We start from the raw sequence: 23,044 nt of genomic DNA, 5'->3' as shown, positions 1-23,044 counted from the left end.
CCTGTATTCCACGAGATCTAACCTTGCTAGCCAGTCTCCCATGGGGAACCTTGTTGAATGTCTTACTGAAGTCCATATAGATCACATCCACCGCTCTGTCCTCATCAATCATCTTTATTACTTCAAAAAACTCACTCAAGTTTGTGAGACATGATCTCCCACCTACAAAGCCATGTGACTATCCCTAATCAGTGCTTGCCTTTCCAAATACACCTACATCCTGTCCCTCAGGATTCCCTCCAACAACTTGCCCACCACTGAAGTCAGGCTCACTGATCTATAGTTCCCTGGCTTGTCCTTACCATCCTTCTTAAATAGTGGCACCACGTTAGCCAACCTGTAGTCTTCAGCACCTCACCTGCGACTATCAATGATACAAATATCTCAGCAAGAGTAAGGGTTGTCGGACTGATCCCTGTAGTACACTGCTAGTCACAGGTTTCCAGTTAGAAAAACAACCCTCCACCATCATCCTTTGCCTCTGATTTGTAAGCCAATTTTGGACCCCATTTGCCAAATTAGCTCAGATCCCAAGGGCTCTTACTTTTTGGAGCAGCCCTCCACTGGGGGACCTTGTCAAAGGCCTTACTGAAGTCCATGTAAACCACATTAACTGCACTACCCTCATTAATATAATCACCTTCTCAGAAACTCAATTTAATTAGTCAGACAGAATCTTCCTCTATCAAATCTGTGCTATTCCTGATTAATTCTGCCTAAGTATTGATTAATCCTGTCCTTCAAAACATTTTCCAATAATTTCCCCACCACTGACATCAGATGTACTGGTCTGAAATGACCTGGCCTATTTGGGAATAAAGGAATCAAATTAGCTATCCTCCAGTCATCTGACACTTCACAATAGGGCAGCAAAGTGTTAAATATCTCTGCCAGGGCCCAGACATCTCCTTCTTTACCTCCTATGGCAGTCTGAGATGCATCTTATCAGGCTCTGGAGATTTATGCACCTTTAGGCATGCTAAAGCATCTAATACCTCCTCTTTGTTATTCTTAACTTGTTCTAGGACCTCACCATTTCAATTGAAATCCCCAGCTACAAAGTCTTTCTCCCCTGTGAATCCAAATGAGAAATATTCATTTAAGACCTCACACACATCCTCAGGGTCCACACACATAGGTTGCCACTTTGCTCTCTAATAGGTTCCACTTTTTACCAGGTAATCCTCTTACTCTTAATAAACTTATAAAAGGCCTTAGGATTTTCCTTGATCCTATCTGCCAAAAGATATTTTGTGGACCCTCTTTGCCCTCTAATTCTTTTTTAAGCAAGTTCGTACACTCTGCACGTTTGAGGGGCCTCCTCTGTTTTTAATGCATGTACCTGACATATGCTTCCTTTTTCTTTGTCAAACTTTCTATCCCTTGACATCCTGATTTTCCAGGACTTGTTGCCCTTGCCCTTCACTCTTAGAAGAACATGCTGGCTATAAATACTCATTATACTGCTTTAAGACTCCCACTTTCCAAATGTAGACTTACCAGCAACTAGCTGCTCCCATATGCTGTCTAATGATATTGAAATTGGCTTTACCCCAATTTACAAACTTAACTTCTGCACTATCCTTATCACTTTCCAGAATGACTTTGAAACTTACACAGTTATGTCACTATCTTGAAAATTCTCGTCCGACACTTCAGGCACTTGAGTGGCTTCATTCCCTAGGATTAGATTGAGCATTGCCAATTTTCAATCGGACTACTTATATACTAGCACAAAAAAGCTCTCCTGGATGCAATTAGTTATTTGCATTACCATTTGGAATTGCAGACTTTGCAACAGCAAATAATTTATTGGAGATGTAGCCCTCTTAATTTATGATATTAGATGCCTCTTCATGTCAAAACGTATGGATGGACAAATCTTGTCAAAAATTTATCACAAACCAATGCATCATTGTAAATTCTTCTCTTTGCTATTGAATTAAAAAAATGAATAATACTGAAATTGAGTTGTATGGCTAGCCCACATTATGACAAAATATCTAAATTCCAAGATATGTAAGCCCAAAATTTATAATGTATTAAATAACATGCTTATGATTTCAACAGAAAATTAGAAGCTGCATTCAATCAAATCAATAAAACCTAGATCAAGGTAACATCTCACACTTCATTCAGATAAGGTTTGTGTGCGCAAGAATTTCATTGGAAGATTTATAAAAAGAGCACTGTAATCAGGTGGTTTAACAAGAAAGATTTTTTAAACAGAGAATGTTGGAGGAACTCTGGTCTGTGGAGAGAGAAACAGGGTTAGCGTTTTGACTGTGATATTACTCTTCTTCATCTGAAGGATGGGGAGGCGGGAAGCTAATTTCCAATTTACCTCCAGAATGTAATACCAGTCTTACCTTTTCTGGTTTTCAATCAGATTGATGCAAAGCTAATTCATGCCCTTTTCATAAATGACATGACATCAACAACACTGCATTTATTTTCTGACATAAGATTTTAAATTACCACCAACATTTCCATTTGCTGAAAGAGAAAGTGACAACATAGTGTTCAAACACATGCTGAGTTGAGTGGCTTAAGCTTCTGTTTTTTCAGCTGAAGATTTCAGTGAAAAGTATAATTACATAGAATCATAGAATTGTACAGCATGGAAACAGACCCTTCAGTCCTACTCGTCCATGCCGACCAGATATCCTAAATTAATCTAATCCCATTTGCCAGCTTGGCCCAGATCCCTCTAAACCTTTCCTATTCATATAATCATTCAGATGCCTGTTAAATGTCATGATTGTATCAGCCTTCACCACTTCCTCTGGCAGCTTATTCCATACATGCATTACCCTCTGTGTGAAAGAGTTGCCCTTAGGTTCCTTCTAAATCTTGCCCCTCTCACCTTATATCTATGCCCTCTAGTTTTAGACTCCACCATCCCGGGGAAAAGATCTTATCTATTTACCCTATCTAAGGCCCTCATGATTTAGAATCAGGTCACCCCTCAGCCTCCAATGCTCCAGGGAAAACAGCCCCAGTCTAGTCAGCCTCTCCTTCCAAACCTGGCAAAATCCCTGTAAATCCTTTTTGAACATAAAACACATGTTTAGTAAATAAATGAAATAATGAAGCTTTCCTTGCAAAAGTTCACAATTCAAATTCTTTCCTACAGAAGAATACAATACTGGGAGAATAAAGTACTTGATTAAAAGAGCAAAAATACATGAGTTTTTAATTGAAGAGTTTTTTTCTTCTTCAGACTGGAAGAGTACATACAGTGTCATGTAGAAAGTTTCACTTCATACATAAGTGAAATTACAACATGATGAACAGTGAAAACAGTTACAAGCCATTGGGCTAACTTTCCAAGAGCAAGCTGGTGCTGGGGACAAGACAGGTGCAATGCTGTGACTTTCCATACAGTAAAATCAAATGCCTTCGAGCTGATTTCAGCCATGATCGTTGCTGGCAACAGAATAAACTCAAAGTGACCCTTAGACCTGGAACCAAGGCAAATGATTCTCTTATTTATACATTATATCATACATGGATATATTTTCAACTTTGTGTTCATAGCCTTATGCCTTGACCACCAGGAATGTAATTCAAGAAAATAATGAACTCAATTGAGGGAAAAATCAAGGCTGACACTTGCTTGAGTCTTCAATGTGTGAAGGGTAGTGAAGAGTCCATAGATAATTCACCACCAACTATTAATACTTAAAGCAGCCAACTTAATTAATATATGTCAGAACGCAGGTCAGTTCTTACCACACAGTTGGTGAGCAGGTTGATGACACTTAGTCTAAGAAATGGGCCACCACCTCTAAAAACATTACTGAAAAAGTTAACAGTTTTCACTTTAACTCTGGTATAACAAGTTATATCTTCAATGATGTAAATCATTGAAACTCCAACTGATGAACAAAGTGTAACAGTGTATACATAGCAACAAGTTCAACAAGTTTAAAAATCAGTACAAATGTATAAAATCAAATATGTAATATCTTTCTAAATGATAAAAACTAAATATTTAGCACCACAGTGATAAGAAATCTTTTGTTCTGAGGTAACTATGAAGCACCTTTGAAGTTTGTATTGTTAAAAAAAGTTGTGTGTTTGCAGGAATCCCAATATGACATTCACTATAAAGAGGATATGTTTCTTTAAAACAGTGCACTTTGTAACTGGCAGACATGAGAAAAAAGTTTAAAGACTTGGACTATTTCAACTTAACAGTCAATATGTCCATTTTGACCACAAAGGCAAAGTTTCTGGTCAATAATTGTAAGGTGGTGGGAAGGGAGTGGAGATGAACTGTAATAAAAATGCAGAATTTTCAAACAATCACAGATGTATTCAGTGCCTGATGTCAACAGAGATGATATAATCCATTGATTTTTCTTTTTCATATTTTTTCTTTTACTGGCCATCTTTACTGGTGTCACTTCTTGCAGACAGGACAACATTCACCTTGCTTCTTTACTGGGCTGTTGCAGTTCTGGGGGCAAGTTATCACCACACATTTGGTCTCTGTACCCTGTAAGTATGAAGTGTTATTAAAAAGATTATACAAATGCTAACGAAGAATAAAAATCAGCTAGGGTCAGGTTTAGAGTAGTGGTTGAGTACATCTGCCGCAGTGCTGGTATTCTACCATGTTCCCAATCCTCGCCAATTTGAAAGCAGCCACCTCAGCAAGTGGTGGGGAGTGAATTTAGGTTACTTTGATTTATTGCAGTGCCCTGTTCCCACACTGACTAAGATTTCTGTTTGGTGATATGACAGCCTATACTCAGGACAATGTGATGGACTCACAGCAGGTAAGAGAAGCAAAGCTTTTCACGCATGTGACTCTTCCAGCACATATAATAGCCACGGGGCCAGAGTTGCTGCCATAATCCACCCTCTAGTCTCCATTCCAGCAATATGGCTGGGTAGCTGTGTCATTTTACAGAAATATTTTAAAAACCCAACCTTGTCACTCGGTGTTTGTGTCCTCATTCAGCTGCTGGGGCCATCGACCATCGTCATCATCATCATCAGCAAGCCTGCCTTCCCAGACTCTTTAATTGGCTTTGACAATGGTAATGAGCATGTCTAAAGCACATTATGTGGGCTTTGGGCCTGGAACTAGTCCCCATGCGTCGAATTTAAAGTAAAATTGGGCCTGTAAGGAGGAACAGCCATAGATCCCCAGTTAGAGATGAACTTGGATGGGATGGGAGTTGTTCTGTGGCTGGTGGACGGCAAGTGTGGAGGGGCCGGCCAGCAAGAGTGGGGAAAAGTGGGCTGTTTGGAGCAAGGAGGGGTGGGGAGGGGACCAAGTGCTGAAGCAGGAGCCAGGGTGTGGTTTTCTGTGAGCCATCCCCCATCATTAAGTTTAGCTTGGCTGCCTCTTAGATGATCAGTACCCTGCTGCTGCTGGTTGTTATCACTGGCAGTGAATTAAGTCCTCAGCTGTTCTCTAAACAGGAAGGCAGCTATTCAACCCTTATTGAGAAGGTTGATCAGAGATTCAGTAAGGTGGGAGGAGTTTTCTTGTTCCTGGTCAAATGGCTCCCCTAAATCTCCTTGAACCCACCTCTAAGGGGGCATTACATTTGTCCCTGTGTCTGGTTATCAACCCTGATTAAAAATTCAGTCTGACACTAACCTGCCATTTTATATATTAATTAGCATTTTCCCTACTCTTTTTTTTTAAAATGAACATTACTGAGCAACATTTATTTCCCACTCTCCCAACTGTCTTTGAGAAGGTGATGGCAAGCTGCCTTCTTGACTCATTGCCATCCTTTTGCTGTAGGCATGCACACAATACTACTAGGAGGTGACTTCCATGATTATGACCCAGCAACATTGAAGGCATAGTGTTATAATTCGAAGTCAGGATAGTGTATGGTATGGAGGGGAACCTGCAGGTGATGTTGTTCCCATACCTTTCTTCTACTAAACAGTAGAGAGAGTGGGCATGGCAGGTCCTACTAAAGGAGCATATAAACATTTGGGTCTGGGTGAGCTGGTTCAGTGAATTCTGTAGATGACACACTGCTGCCACTATGTCAGTGCTGGAGGGAATGAATGTTGAAGGTAGTGGAGACCACTGGTGTTCAGACGAATGCAAGGTGATCTTAATGAAACATACACAATCTGAATGGGAGGTGATAGGGTGGATACTGGGAGATGTAGAAGATTGGGTCTACAGTTTTTGGAAAAGACGCTTAAAACAGAAAAATGGAGAATGTTTTTCTCTTAGTGGATTGTTAGGGTGTAGAATGCTCTTCTCCAGAAGCTAATGGTGGCTGGGCCTTTTAAATTAATTCAAAACTCAGTCAGATAGATTTTTGATAGATAAAGGAGTGAACAGTTATGGTGTGGAAATAGGAAAATGGAGGTGAGACCACAACCAGATTAATCATGCTTTTATTGAATGGTGGAACAGGTTTGAAGGAGCACATGGAGACTGCAGCTTCTGTCTTTATTCCAAATCAGCCCTCCCTCTTGCTGCTAGTCTATCGAACCCTGTACTCTGTTCTCCCACCCTACTGATTCTGCCAATCTCCTGATCCTCCAAGTTTCCTGACTTTTAGCCCTATCTCAAGCCAGTGTTCTCTCCTCTCCTTGACCCTGTCCCTCCTGATTGATGGATGGATATATCACCCAATACCTACCTTTTTTAATAGCAGAGATAGATTAATTCGACTGTGGGAAGAATTTAGAAAAAGAGGTTTTTAATATTTTCCAGTTGTATCAACACTGGTAAGGACAACTTTTATTGTTCATCCCGAAGAGAAACTGAGTGCTTCTAGGCCACCTCAGAGGGCAATTAATCAGTACATTTAATTTCCCAATTCCTTAAAGCCAATCTCAAATTCTCAAACTGCCAAAGCAATTTTAAAATTTGTGTTCTGAGTATTCATGTCAGCCTCCAAATGGCAAGTGTCGTAACAATCATTTCACTACTATACTAATAATCCAAATGTATTCACATAAAATGTCTCTGATGAAAATAACAGTTTTAGGTGGCACTACCCTCAGCTGTTAACATGAGCATCATACAATGTGAAAGTGAGCACAACATTTTGTACATGCTTATGAGTGAATCAAGAGATTGGCAGTTTGATCATTTTACATCTTTTAGAGTTTCACTTCCTACCTTACAATGGCACAATGTGCATGGATCTTTCTGCCAATGTTCACCTTCACGTCTTATGTTCCCTGCCTTGTCAATGCAGCCGGTTAATTTCAAATGAGCTTCAAGCTTTTCTACCTACAAAAAGACATATATATGCAGTTTAAAAAGTTCATCTGATAAACTACTTGTCTTGAATTTTCCACATTTTCAGAAGCACTAACTTTCTTGGATGCATACCACCATTAACACTACTAACCAGAAATTTAATTAATTTTACAAGAACTAAGGCTAATTTATTCCCTTCACATCGATCCCAAATAATATCAGTTGGCAATCAGTCTGAAAACAGGGGATGGAATTAAGGATTGTCCTGATATATATGGCCAAGGTTCAGTGCTGGCTAAGTTCAATTACACTTTACAGCTGCACTGACTCATTGATGTAACTATACTCAATTTGAGCTTAAAATAAACAAAACTATTCTTTTCAAAATAAAACTAATACTAATGAATGCAAATAAAACTGAATGCACAGTACAGTGTCGTACTGCAAAACCCCACCCTATCCCAGAATGAACTGTGATTAGAGGCTTTCTTGAAAAGTCACTTAAGAATTATGTAATTTTTAGCATACAAGGGAATACAGGACCATAAAAAGACCATTGTGATGCAGCTGGTTGCTCAGTTACATATTTGTGTTAGCTTTGGGTTAAATATCATCTGTATTGCAGGCAAAATAATTAACTGCTTTCAAATTCAGTTACACACACTTGGAATTAAAACCAGAAAATGTACTTCAAATACAGCACAGCAAGCAGTAGCTTGCTCCTTTGGGAGAAGTCAGAACAAGTTATACATGAAGTCAGGGTGTGGACTGGATGAAGTAATACCGTCCTAATGCCAATACTCTGGGTAAAATTTGAAAAGACAATTTAATTTCATGCCTGAAATCACAGCTGAAACAGGTTAGGTTGGAGAGAGCAGGTATATGTAGTCAATTAACATAGTGGACATCAGTTTTCACTTTGGGTGTCATTGGCAATCCAGTTGCAAATTGGGGTCAAAATTATGCAAGTTTTGAGAAGAGCTTTTTCTGTACTTCTGCTCAAACCCATTTGCATTTTGTTGAACACAAAATCTGTTGTGAAAGAGTGTGATAGTTTAAAAAAAACATTCTAATTTTTGCATTATGTATTCCTTGGTAATTTAGGAGACTTATTAATATAGCTGAAAATTATTTTATAAAAATAAAACACTTCTGATCAACGTCTGGTTCATTAAGTAACAGAAAATGACAAAATTATAGTTGTTTAGTGGATACATTAGTCAGTTTCTTAGTGAATTATTAAAAGAGTTTTAAAATGTACCTACTTCTTACAGTTGGGTTAAGAAAGCATGCTTAAAATTAAAAGCCTCCTTGAATATCTGCAAACAGATGCAATTAGCAGAAACATGGCAAGGTGAATAATGTGATTTGAGACATTGCCAGTTTTGTGGGTGGGGCTAGTATCTTCTGCAATTTTTTTAAGCTGAGAGAAAGACACTTTGTTGAAGCTTTTTGTCTTGCACTCATCAGGGTAATTAATAAATAGTACCAATTCAAGGTGATAAGCAACATTTATTCTGCATGAAAGGGGTGTATTAATTGGCTAACAAGTGGACTTTAATTGGTCAGGATGTTGCCATGGAGAATACACCCATTAATAGTACTTTATAGTTAACTTCCAGGTATTGTTTAAATTTTAAACCAGGCTGACTGATTAGTAAGGGTTCTGCCCTGAGAAATGAATGAGCAAATGACTGTCACCTATTTTGTTGAGGTGAAACAGCTATAGTGCATCATTTGATGGTTCCATTTGAAATATCAGTTTGAGTATAATTTTAGCCCAAAAAACATGACAGGAAATTTTAATATGCAACTGAGAGTTCAAATGTAGAAAATGAACCTCTAGATCTTGGAAAATTGCAAGTAATAGTTATTTAAATGCCATTTCATTGAAAAAAATGTTGGTAGTGGAACCCAACAGAGATATTTGAGAGAGTCATACCTAGTTAGGATCCCATGGCAGCACTATCTATTTGGTGTAGTTTTGAAACTGAACTCAACTGTGCAAGTTGCTGTGTTAATAAAGTATAACAAATACTGATTTATGTAATGATGGTGGATCTAGATCACCAGTATATAATGCTGCAGTGGCTTCCTTGAGTGATCCATTGGTGAAAAGGCTAGTGCTGTCAAAAAAACACATAAATATTGCGTTGTTATCGATATGCAAGTTCTATGTGACCTTTGCACATGTGAAGGAATCCTTCCTGTGTAAGGAGAAAGCCTGTTGTAGCTACTTATCATTTGGTCAGTTCATTTTGTATAAAACCATCATAGACAAGACAGGGGTACAGAGACATCATGAGTGTGTGTCTTGGTCAGCTCTTTATATATAAAGTGCAGTGAACCATAAGGATTAATCCTATCATATATGTGATATGTGCCATCCAGTTTGATTTGATTTATTATTGTCAAGATGCAGTTATAAGTTTTGTTTTGCATGTTATACAGGCAGATTGTACCATACAGAGTGCATCAAGTAACAGAACAGAGTACAAAATAGAGTATTGCAGCTGCAGAGAAGGTGCAGAGAAAGATCAACATTAACATTTGAGAGATCCGTTCAAAAGTCTAATATCAGTGAGGAAGAGGCTGATCTGGAATCTTTTCTTTCATGTATTCAAATTTTTATATCTTTTGCCCGACAGAGGGGGTGGAAGAGAGTAAACTGGGGTGGGAGGGATCTTTCGTTATATTGGTCGCTTTCCTGAGCAGCAGGAACCATGCATGGAGTCAATAGACGGAAGGCTGGCATGAGAGATGGACTGGGCTGTGTTCCTAACCCTCTGTAGTTTCTTGCAGTCTTGGAAAGAGCAGTTGCCATGCCATGGTGTGATGCACTCAGATAGGATGCTTTCCATGGTGCATTTATAAAAAATTGCTAAGAGTCTATGTGAACATGCTGAAGTTCCTTAACTTCCTGTGGAGGTAGAGACATTGTTATGCTTTCTTGACTATCGCATCCATGTGGGTGGACCGGGACAGATTGTTGGTGATCATCCCTCCCAACATTTGCTGTTTCATTTTGCAGGACAATGCCCTGACCAGTCAGAGTCAACCTACCTGATTTAAAATGTAAATAAAGCCTGATAGTCATCTATCAATCAATATTGAGAGGGACATTCTTCATGGCAAAGGCTTTACCAATCAGAGTCCACTTGCCAACCAATCCACACTCTCCTTTCATACAGGACAAATACTAGTTTTCCTCCTTGAAATAGTATTCTTGCTGATTGTCCTGATGAGTGCAAAGCTTCAGGAAAACCTGTCTTTTCTCAGCAATACTGAAGTTCTGTACTACAAACAATTATTTGTTTTTCTTTTAAAGCAATGTGAAAGATAATCAAATTTGATTTGCATTTGAAATTGAAGGTTTGTGCTGGACGGCTGATTTTTGGTGAAATATAGTGAAAATAAACAACTAGAACCTTATGAAACCTCCAATGGTTTATTTAGCTTAGAAGCATTCCAGTGCAGACTGTTGGCAGGCAGGTAGCATTTTCCCTTTAGAATTTAAGTACCTAAATTAAATGTGACAATGTCAAATTTTTATTGGCAAATGTAAATAAAAAAATTAGTCACATTTAGGACAAACCAACAATCACATTTCAATGTGTCTGCATGAAAAACATGCTATTGGAAATGGGAAAATATAGCTGGTTCTGTAAAGAACATTCTGCCAGTGTTGTGAATGCAAGGTTTTATAAGATAAATTAGTGTTTTAGACTGTCTCTTTAATTCAACAAAAATGGAGAAATAGGGACCCAGGTTTAAACTGACTGAGCACAAAAGTGCAACATATTCACTCCTTAAAACAGAAGCAAGAGCAGCTGGGCTAAATGGAGACAGACCTTTGGCCTCCAAGTGTTTGGATAGTAAGAGAGAGAGAGAGAGAGAGAGAGCAGGGATGGTCTCACAATGCTGCTGTTGGTGGTGTGATCAATAGAGTGGAGAAATGCTTTGCCAGTTTCCACTAGAATGTGGGAAGGAGGACAGTGTCTGAATGAAGAGTTGCATCTCACGCACCCTGAAGACACTGAAAAATTTACCCAGGAGACACCAGGATAAATCATCACATGGACCTAGCTATTGACAGTCAATGTGAGAATTCTCCTGAAAATGAGGGAAACACCTTTTAATTGTCATTTGATGTTACAACTTGAAGCAATGAGGATTTATGATCCCACTGATTTGTGGCCTATTTTTCTATAGTGACTAATTCTGTGGTGAGAAAATATAGAAGAAACTCGATTATCTGAGCAACATAGGCAGGGAGTTGGGATAATTAAATGCCAGAAAACAGTTCAGCCAAGCATCGGGACTTTGTGATCTTGTTTAGATAATCAAATACAGAATAATCAAGGTTCCTCTGTATACATGTATGTGGTGTGGAATCATTTAAAACATTAATAATGGTTATCTTTTCTGTAAAGTATTAGTTGCCAACTAGGGAGTGTTTAATTGATATTGCTTTTCACTTGTTTTTTCCAGAAAAAGTATTAAAACTTTAAATCTTGCTCCTTTAAATTGGTCCCTGTAAATTTAAATATCTGAAGATTTATCAGTCTCCAAGCAGCTTGTAACAGGAGGCAAAGCAGGGGGGAGCTTCACTGAGAATAAGATTATGTTTTACTTGGTCATGCTTGATGCTGATTTGCATGTCACAAAACACCCCACTTTGGGAAGCAACAAAAATAATTTACAGGAAAATTGGTCGGCTTAGAGTGTAAATAAGAAGTGACACCTATTGTGCTAATTATTTTAGATCCTGCATGTGAAATTTAAACAGGAATATATTTTATATTCTGGGAGTCTGATATAATCCTACCTTTTTCCTTAGATTTTCTAGTTCAGCTCCACAGTTGTCAAGTTGTACAGAAGAGGAGTTGGAAACTTTTTCCTGTAATTTCCCATCTCTGAAAAAACTGAGAATACGTCAGAAAGATGATATAAATTAGAAGAACTGGATTCAATGCCTCTGCCTATCAGGCTATATTATTTATGTATCTTACTTTTGTATTATATGGAATAGGAAGAGAGGCACTTTGGGTAATTTTTGTTCTAATTTGTAAATTACATATTTATATTTCTGGGTCGCTGCAGCCCAGAATTTACCATTGACAATGTTAGACAAAAAAAATTAACATATTCTTACAGCATTTCTCCATTAATTATTTTAGTACAGGCATTAACTGACTTGTAATATGATCAGTTTTTGAATTAAATCACACATGAATATAAACATAGCCATTGTTAGTATCTCGCCTTAGGTCTCCGTATTTAAACAAAACTAATTTGTGATCTTTCTTCAGATGAAGTGTCTCGTCTCTTCTGCTTTTGTTATGAGCATTCCCACTGCCATCTCAAAATCAGTTTCATCCTTCAGGAACTGGATTAAATTTGGAACAGTGATTGCAAGATGATGTTCAGAATTCATTCATCAAATAACTTCATTTTAGAATATAGTTATCGTAATTTATTAGTTTAAAAATAAAGAAGCATGCACATTTTGCATAAAAAGTTGAAATTAATTTCAATATGGCTAAGTGTGTGGTGGTACATTTTGGTTGGAAAAAATAGTAAAAACAGAAAATGCCATAAGGTGTAGTTGGTTTACTTATTCCATTGCCATTCCATTCGGTTTTGTACCATGATCCTTTTCATTATTTACTCTCTCCTTTCCTCCCTATTACAGATCTTCCCTGCAACCCCAGGCCCCTTTCACTTGCTCAAAATCTATTGTGGATCAAATTTTTCTCAGATTTGATAGCAGATCACTTGTTGGAGAAATGGTGGAGAGATTTGAGAGAGAGGTAGAATGTTATTAAGTGTGTATCAAGCATGGGTTTTGGAGGCAGAGACACCAAGATGGACCTCCCTTTCTTGATGACGTAAAGGATCCTTCTTTATTTCAAGAAAATTTTAAACAAAATGCATTTCAAGATTCAGGTATCAGAAGTTGTCCAGCTGACCGATCCTGTCTAAGGAGTATAGTTCTCATTTTCATTTTAGATGTAAATTATAATGCTTGCTTCAATGTGTCACCATTCTTTGGCAAGGTCAGGACAGAAATTGAGTGTGGTAGATTTATGAGACTCTAGATCATTGGGTGCTGCATATTTCAGAGACAAGAATACTATCAAACAATTACTGGTTTGCGTAATGTACCAGACATAAAATGTATAAACAAATAAGGGACAAAGTGGTAAGAAGTTCAGCTTTCTTTGTGACACTGAATCTGTAAAAAAAAACTGCGAGTATAAAGAAAAAAAATGCTGCAAATCTAAATTTAACCCTTTCTCTTGGTATGTGATGTAGTATTGATATTTAAGAAGCGAGACAGAGCAGGGAACAGCCTTAGCATTGATGGTAGGAAAATATAACTGAATCCTTTACTGAAAGAGAAAATGGGAAGACATCTAGGGACCAAAAATATAATGTTGAAGCAGTAACAAAGGCAAATATAATTCAGTAGATGCAATTTATCTAGATTCCCAAAAGCTCTTCAATAAGGTGCCACATAACAAATCAATGAATGTACTTAGAACACGTGGAGTCAGGGGACAGGTAGAAGAACTGATAGCTAAATGACTTCAAGGCAGAAAGGAAAGGATGTAAAGGTCATTATTTAGTATGGCAGAAAATAGGAAGTAGGGGTCCTAGACGGATCAGTGTTGTGGCCACTGTCTTTGAACTTAAACCAATGATTTAGACTGGAAATTAAAAGCCTAACTGTTAAATTTGCAGAGGACACAAAAGCTTTAGTTCTCCCAATGATGGAGAGACACGGTCATTGTGGAACTGGCTCTGAAGGCCTGCCACCAAAAATTGCACCTGCCATATGTGCTGGGGTGAGGCGGGTGGAGGGGGATGGGAATAAGATGTATGTCAAATTTGATTTGATTTATTGTTGTCTCATATATTGAGATACAGTAAATAGCGTTGTTTACATCCTCTGCAGACAGATCGTACCATATGATACCAAGTGCATTAGGTAGCCATACAGAGTGCAGGGTAGGGTGGTACAGCCACAGAGGAGAGAGATCAGAATTTACATTTGAGAGGTCTGTTCAAAAGTTGGATAACAGCAGGGAAGAAGCTGTTTTTGAATCTAATCATTCTGTGTATTCAAACTTTTATATCTTCAGTCCGGCGGAAAAGTGTGGAAGAGAGTATAACTGGAGTGGCAGGGGTCTTTGATTATGTCAGTTGATTTCCTGAGGCAGTAGGAAGTATAGGTGGAGTCAATGGATGGAAGGCTGGTTTGTGAGATAGACTGGGATGTGTTCACGACTCTGTAGTTTTTTCAGTCTTGGGAAGAGCGTTGCCACGCCACGCCACGCCACAGTTTGATGCATTCAGATCGGATGCTTTCTCTGGTGCATTTATAAATAATTGCTAGGAGTCTTTGTGGACATGCCAAATTTCCTTAACCTCCTGAGGAAGTGCAGGTGTTGTTGTGGTTTCTTGACTGTCGCATCAACTTGGGTGGACCACGACAGATTGTTGGTGATCATCACTCCCTTGACACTCTCGACCATCTCCACCTCAGCATCATTGATGCAGACAGGGGCGTGCCCTCCACTTTGCTTCCTGAAGTCAATGACCAGGTCTTTCATTTGCTAATATTGATGGAGAAATTGCTGTCTTTACACTATGCCACTAAGCACTCAGTCTCTATCTCGTCACTGTTTGAGATCTGACCTACATTGGTGGCATTGTCAGCAAATGTGTTAGTGGAGTTAGAACAGAATTTGGTCACAGTCATGAGTATCTAAGGAGTACATTAAAAGGCTGAGTGTGCATCCTTGCAGGGCACCAGTGTTAAGGATCGTCAAGGAGGTACTGTTGTCACCTATTCTTACTGACTGCAGTCTACTGGTCAAGGATCCAGTTACAGAGAGGGGACCTGGGACCTAGGTCTAGGAGTATGGAGAGGAGTTTGTTTGGAACTATGGTGTTGAAGACAAAGCTGTAGACAACAAGTAGGAGCCTGACAAAGTATCCTTGTTATACAGATGTTCCAGGGATAAATGTAGGGCCAGGGAGATGGTGTCTACTGTGGATTTGTCATGCCAGCAGGTGAACTGCAAAGGATCAAGGCAACCTGGTGGGCAGTGGATGATGTGAGCCATGACTAACCTCTTGAAGCACTTCATAATTGTGGAGATCAGAGCCACTGGGCAGTAGTCACTGAGGCACACTGCATTATTTTTCTTTGGCACCAGGATGACGGTAGTGTTCTTGAGGCAGGTGGGCACTTCAGGTCAAACTAAGGAGAGGTTAAAGATATCAGCGAATACTCCCACCAGCTGAGAAAAGAGAGGAAGAGGGGACATATTGGAGGTGCATGGGTTGGTAATAGACTACGCAAGCTGGGTAGAGGCAAGGCAAAGTTGGTATTGATAGGGTGTTGTTGAATGAAGATGAAAGGAATGTTTTTTGTTGTTTTTTTTAGTCAGTCTTGGACAAAGTGCCAGTGCACTGAGGAAGGCCTTTGTTCAGATTCCCTCTGCAATCAGTTGCTTCCACACTATTTAAGGGTTGCCAGCCATGACTCAGAAACCCTACCATCCAGTCCTTGGAACAAAAATCTGTTTCCATGGCATTTTCTCCTGGTCAGGTTTGCAGGGCCAGGGAAGGTTCAAAAAAGTAAAAGTCCAGGCCCAGATTTTGCTGTGGTAGAATACTCACTACAGAGCAAGAGTGGGACAAGTTACAGGACATTAACAAACTTGCAGAGTGGCTTTAATTGGCCAAAGAATCCAACACAGTTAAGCACAAGGTCTCAAAGCAAAATCTAAACTAAAATCAATGTGCTGGAAAAACTGGCAGCATATGTGGAGAAAGAAAGAAATCTTTCAAGTCTGATTTGACTCCAGATCAGAAATAAGAGATATATTACATTTTATTAAGAGTAATAACTTACATACTGCTTGTAGAGTAACAATCTAAATGAGGTAGAAGATAAAAGGATCTTGGAGTACTAACATACAATTCATTTAGAAAAGTGACTTACGTTAATAAGACCATTTGAGAGCAAACCAAAAATATTCATTTTCAGGGGCTAGAATTGAGAAGTAGGGAAGTTGTGCTGAGACTGTGTCAAACATTAGTTTGACCACTCATGGAACTTATGTACAATTCTGGTTTCTACATTGTTAAAGTAAAGGGATATCGGTCAGAGGACAAGATACAGAAACAAATACAAGGATGGCAGCAGAAAAGCAAGGTTATACACATCAGGACTGGTTAAATAGGCTGGACCTCTTTAACCTATGAGAGAAAAAGCTGAGGGGTGACCTCAGAGGTTTTTAAGATTTCATGGAATATTTTGATGTAGAGTATTTCTAATTGCAAAATTAGCGGTCATTAATATAAAATAGTGACCAAGAAATTTAAGAGCATTCCGAAGTGGCGAGAATAAGCAACTCATTTTCACAGGAAATGGTTGAATGAAAGGGAGGTTAGGTACGTATATCTGGGAGGAGGGAAGAAAGGATTGTGCTAATAGCTTTGGAAAAGGGAGGATGACATACAGCGCGAGTCGAGTATAAATGCCAACACCGACTGGTTGGGCAGAATGGCTTGTTTCTATATTAGATTATCCTTTCTAAGAAAAATAATTTATCTTCAATTCAGTGAACCAATAAAATGATGTCACCAAATTAGCTTCAATTAGTTTGTGCTAATTTTTGTGACCTAACAATTCAACAACTTTATTATGCAATGTACAAAATTACAACTTCCATGAAGTTTTAAACCACATTGTGAATCACAACTTCCATGCACTCAATGGGAATCTTCATTCAAGAAACATGCATCAGAGGTAAGAAATGCAGCAATGCCAACTTTCCATAACACAGTTCTTTTGTGTTCCAATTAGATGTGCGTGATTGATGAATGTGTGCTATCGTGTCATGGGTGTTTGTATACTATTTCAAAATATCAGGATAAATGGGATGAAAATTGAAACAGATGATGACCAATTGAGGGAAAAGAAGAAATTAAATAGAACTAAAGGTAAACAAGACAACATACAACAACTGTGCTACAAGACAACAGCAAGTTGTAAATACTTAACATTAATTGAATCATTAGTCATGGCTGGTACAGAAGTTAACTTGATTACTCATATAGCATTGGCATTAGACATAGCAGAACACGGAACTAAATTCTCTTCCAGAATTTGCTTAAACTAAGATTAATTTAAAATGAAGCACAACCGAAGGCTGCCATTTCGGTTACCTCTCACTTTGCGTGGTTGTCCGAATGTGATTTGCAGAGTTGGACTCTGGGAAGCTGAACTCTTCTGAACGCTTGTTGCGGAAGTTTTGTGACAGAGTATTGAATTGTCCCCGAGTTGTACAGTCTTCACAAATAAAGATATTGCAATATTATAAGTATTGAACAGTTCCAGTTCTCAGATGGAAATATCTTCAAGAATTTCTTCATAATTGGCAAAAATCTAATATTCCCAATCTGTGCATTTACTTTAGAGAGTATTTGACTTAATTACCTTATTGATTAAAAATCTGTCTACCTCAGCATTGAATATACTTAATGACTCAGCCTCAACAGCCCTCTGCAGTAAAGAATCCCACAGATTCACTAACCTTTCCTGTGTTTTATTCCATCTGCCAAGTCTTTGCCCACTTGCTTAATTTATCTCCATCTCTCTGCAGACTCTGTCATCCTCACCACTTGCCTTCTGATTTATTTTGTGTCATCTACAAACTTGGCTATTCCTCATGCACTTTGCTCATTCAAGACATTAATATTTATTGCAAATAATTATGGTCTCAGCTCCGATCCCTGGGGCACTTCATTAGTTACATGCTGCCATTCCTGAAAATCTCAGCTCTGTCTTCTGTTGGTTAGCCAATCCTTTTTCCATGCTAATATACCATCTCTACACCAAGGGCTCTTATCTTATTAACTAGTCTAATGTGTGGTACCTCATCAATCTTGCCCTCTGAAAATTGAAAAACCACTGCTTCTCCTTTATCTATCCACTTGTTTCCTTCTAAAAGAATTCTAGCAAATTTGGGTCAGGAAGGGTTTCCCTTCATGAAATATGCAAGATCATATCATGCATTTCTAAATGCTCTGCTCTTGCATCTTCCCAATAACAGACTGCGTTAAGTGTCTAATAGAAACTGTTCCATTTCTCATTCCCTTATTAAATAAAAACTTTATATTGGCATTTTCCAATCTTCTGGGACCCAGACTCTAAGGATTCTTGGAAGATAACTGACAACAGATCCATTATCCCTGTAGCGACTTCCTTTAATATCCTAGGATGCAGCCCATCATGTCCAGGGGCATACTGAACTTTAGCCCCATTAGTTTCCCTACTGTTTGTTCTCTCCTGATAGTTGTATTTATTTCCTCACCTCCCTTTGCCCTTGACCATTTAACAATTTTGAATACTATTAGTGTCTTCCACTGTGAGGATGATGCCATTTCCTTATTATCCAGTATTATCTCCCTAGCTTCATTGTCTATGAGGCCTATCTTCACTTTGGCTTTTCTCTTTGTTTTAGGAGACATATTGTTTTTGTAGGAAGGGGAGAAAAGTGGAAAATAGTAACACAAGTTACAGACAAATCATTTGAACCTCTGAAAAACAATCTGCATCTCTATTTGTGCCAATGTGTCGTTTGGCAGAACAGTCAGCTAAATATTTCATGTTCAAGGCAGTGTTCCTTCAAATTCGTCTGTGCGCAAGTCTATTTTGCTCTTGCCACTAGATGGAGACAAAAACGTCCTTGTGCTGGATCTGCTCCATCTTCCACTTGGCTTTCATCCACAAAGCTAGCAAATAGCTGACACTTTGTCCAACATCATGTGTATGTTTGAAACTGGGGATTGTAGCTTTACACAATGTTTTAATTTAAACCTTGTCAAGCCAATGTTTACTCTGTAGTATAATCAAGTATTATTCCAACATTCCTTCAAGTTATTCTATTCAAGTCATAAATGTTTCTTGGTAGTGTAACACTGTCAGCACTGGGGCTGTATGTGAGAAGGAACAGTCACAAAGAATACATGAGCTGCTGTATGGTACAACTTCATGGATGGCAGAAGTTGACAGTTCTGCAAGGGATGAAATGAACTTTCTTACAAGCGTTATAAATGATGATAATATTTTGGCTAATTAAGTGTATTGCTTGTACTTAGTCATTTATTACAGTGAGAATTCTCAGTGTTACTGTGACTTATGTACTTTTGGACTAAAACAGCAAAACTGAGTCCTTTTTTCTTTTACTCAGATGCACAATACTCTCCAAGAGCATTTTTTTCTGCGTTAAAAACTCAATACATCCTTTGTCGTCACACTAAACAGAGACATATAAAAATTTTGGAGGGTTAAATAAGCTGAACTAATTGCAGAAGCTCAATGCTGCCAGTGGTTGTGTTCTATTCCAAAATAGGAATTCAGTATGAAATTTTTAGAATGCATTAACTGAGATCCACTCCCATTCCGTTTGGTACAGTTCCAACTGGACCATGGTCAGAGGTAATTGGACACCAGGGAGGTGCGACACAGTTCCTGTTTCCCAAGAAACAGAACTTAAATTGCCAAAACAATGTCATGATACTCACTCTAATGTATGCACTTAATGATTTGGGTCTCCTCTTAATAAACTAATAAACAAACACTTAAGGAGTTGTAAGATGGAAAAGATTTAAATTTTCAAAACAGATTGACAAATCTTTGTGGAGGTAAATATTTGGAAGGTTAAGGGCTGACCTAATTGAGGTCTTCAGGATATTAACAAGGAAAGACAAAAATAAAACTAAAATATTTTCACTGGTTGAGGATTCTAGAACCAGGGGGCATTGCCTAAGATTTAGGGCCAGGACATTCAGGAGATATATTAGAAAGTACATTCAGAGACTAGATTAGATTAGATTACTTACAGTGTGGAAACAGGCCCTTCGGCCCAACAAGTCCACACCGACCCGCCAAAGCGTAACCCACCCAGACCCATTCCCCCACATTTACCACTTCACCTAACACTACAGGCAAGTTAGCATGGCCAATTCACCTAACCTGCACATTTTTGGATTGTGGGAGGAAACCGGAGCAAACCCACGCAGACACGGGGAGAATGTACAAACTCCACACAGAGAGTCACCTAAGGTGGGAATTGAACCCGGGTCTCTGGCGCTGTGAGGCAGCAGTGCTAACCACTGCGCCACCGTGCCGCCCCAGAGTAGTGGAGGTTTGGAAATCCCTTCCTGAAATAGTGGTCATTACTAATAATTCAAGGGTTAAATTTAAATCTGAGAAAGACAAATACTTGTCTAAGCAAGAGTATCAAGGGATATGGGCCTAAGGCAGGCATATGGAGTTAGGCCACAGATCGGCCACCATCTTATGTAATAGCAGAGCAGGCTCGAGGGACTGAATGGCTAACTTCTGTTCCTATATTTGTAAAGATGGACAATTGGTTTTGAGCTATATATCAGACTATTGAACACCAGAGCTTAAACGCTGTTCAGAGAGTCCAGACGTATACTTTTCTCATCAGTTTTATTTCTAATCTCACTTCACAAACTCCAAATGACAGATTACTTGTTCCTCTATATCCACTCCCAGTCAAGTGCTCACCCAGTTATCACTTAAGATATGGTCATCGCCTGTTCCTTATTTTAATATCACTGCCAGACCCTGAGAGATGATAACACTTTCAATATCTAGTTGATTGAGGGAGCAGGCCCAAGTGGCTGAGTGGCCTCCCCCTGCTCATATATCCCTCAAACATGCTGTCTACTGCAGGTGATTTCATTCTGCTTACATACATGAACATCTTCAAATTAACCAACAACAGTGGCTGCAGAAAGAAAGGGCTTTTTTCCCATAAACAGGCTATCAACAAATAACCCAGACATTAAAAATTGGCCTGTTCTTGCCTCTAAATTAAAAATATTTTTCTTTTTAATTTACAAATAATTTTACCCATATCTTCAACTGGAGTACTCATGGTGACCAGAGGGGAATGGTCAAACAGATATCTTTCCCACTGCATGCCAGCACTGCCAGGGATAGTTCGGCCTCCCTGTAGTGACTTGCTAAAACCCCACATATTGATACATTATTTGCTGACATCCTGCCACTTCATGGTACTGTGTCAGCGGTACCAATAAAACATCCAGCCTCTGTTCGCTTTACTTTAATAAAATCAAATCAAAAACACACAAGACAAACTGCAGGTGAACTTTACAATGAGACGATAATTGAAATGAGAGTTCACTTTTATCGAGTCTTACCTACACAGCAGTCTTGCCACATGCGGAGGTCAATCTGTGGAATTTCCTTGCAGTTAACAAAGCCCTGAGGATAATTGGCCACTCTGAAGACATCTGGTTGAACCTGCTGGATGTTGTCTCCATTGTCACACATAACTCGTGCCAATGAGGCTTGTTTTATCTGAGTTAGCTGGGCTGGAGTGAACACTCCTGGATTTTCATACCAGAATCTGAGCAAATACAAACAATTTTCCAATTGTCGCAACAGTTCACGCAATACAAAAATATCACCAGCATTGTTCGATTGAAAAGTCTCTGTTCCAAGTGGAAGATCCATAGCAAATAAGTATTCACTTCACTGATAATCGAATGGTGCTAGTGATATGATGGGTAATTTTGTAATATTTAAAATCGTAATATTTAATACGAACATTTTTTGCTTATAACTACACAGGTAGAAGATTATAACCTCTTTACTATAACAGTAAACAAACTTTACAGATTCAACATTTTCAGCTGTTGTGTTGGTGCAGCCAAGACTCAGAATTTGTTGGCTGTACCCAACTATTTATTATTATTTAGTTTATTAGCTTGGACTCCATCAAACATGGAAATCTATTACACCTCACAACACTCTAATGGTACTTTCAATGATAATCCTGGGTGGGATGCTCTTTGGAGAATGGGTGAAGACGTGTTGTGCCTTATCGCTTGTTTCCACACTGTAGGGATTATGTTGTGATGAGAACATAAGGAGTCTGTAAGTGGATACTGATAGGCTGAATGAAATGGCAAAGCTTGGCAGATGGTGTTTAATGTAGGAAAGTGTGAGGGCATGCACTTTGGTAGGAAGAATGGCTGCAAACAATATCTAAGTGCCACTGTCACTGGACTAGTAATCCAGAAAAGTGTGTAATATTCCAGGCATTTGATGGGATTTGAATTCAATACAAGTCTAGAATTAAGAGACTAATGATGACCACAAAAACATTGCTAATTGATGGAAAAACCCATCTGGTTCACTAATGCCCTTCAGGGAAGGAAATCCACCATTCTTACCTGGTCTGGCCTAAATGTGACTCCAAATACACAGCAATGTGGTTGACTCTTAACTGCCTTCTGGGCATTAAATGCTGGCCTCGCCAGTGTAACCCACCTCCCAGAATAAGTTTCTAAAAAGTAGACAGGCAGGAGGCTGGAAGAACACAGCTAGCCAGGCAGCATAACGAGGTGGAGAAGTCGATGTGTCGGGTGTAACCCTTCTTCGGGACTGGGGGTGGGTGTGGGGAGAGCTGCAGATAAAGGGGGTGGGCGGGGAGAGAGTGGTGAAGTGGGGATAGGTGAAGACAGGTTGGTCAATGAGAGGAGTGAATCTGGTTGGTGGCAGGGAGGATTCGAAGGGAGGGGGAAAGGCTGGGAAGGGTGTCAGGGGATGGGAAGGGAGGTTATTTGAAATTGGAGAACTCAAATGTTGAATCCTCCTGGCTTTGGGCTTCCCAGGCAGAAGATGAGGTGTTGTTCTTGCAAATTGCTGTTTGGTTCATTGTGGCAATGGAGGAGGCCAAGGATGGTCATGTTGGA

General features: G+C 39.1%; 1 protein-coding gene across 1 annotated transcript in view; it reads right to left on the bottom strand.

The window, feature by feature from the left end:
- Positions 1-3,168: 3,168 nt before the first annotated feature.
- Positions 3,169-23,044, bottom strand: part of LOC122560145 (peroxidasin-like) — a 192,835-nt gene continuing 172,959 nt past the window's right edge. The window contains exons 19-23 of the mRNA XM_043710451.2: positions 21,485-21,693; positions 17,453-17,576; positions 12,033-12,129; positions 7,121-7,234; positions 3,169-4,504 (exon numbers count right to left, since the gene is read on the bottom strand). Coding sequence (XP_043566386.2) covers positions 4,409-4,504; positions 7,121-7,234; positions 12,033-12,129; positions 17,453-17,576; positions 21,485-21,693 — 640 coding nt within the window. The 3' untranslated portion in view covers positions 3,169-4,408. The remainder of the gene's footprint in view (positions 4,505-7,120; positions 7,235-12,032; positions 12,130-17,452; positions 17,577-21,484; positions 21,694-23,044) is intronic.

The sequence above is a fragment of the Chiloscyllium plagiosum genome, unplaced genomic scaffold (assembly GCF_037043375.1).
Source record: "Chiloscyllium plagiosum isolate Xiang-an unplaced genomic scaffold, Cpla_swu_hap1 HiC_scaffold_15, whole genome shotgun sequence".
NCBI lineage: Eukaryota > Metazoa > Chordata > Chondrichthyes > Orectolobiformes > Hemiscylliidae > Chiloscyllium > Chiloscyllium plagiosum.
Note: the sequence above shows the minus strand (reverse complement) of the source record. Positions and strands in the feature narration are given on the sequence as shown.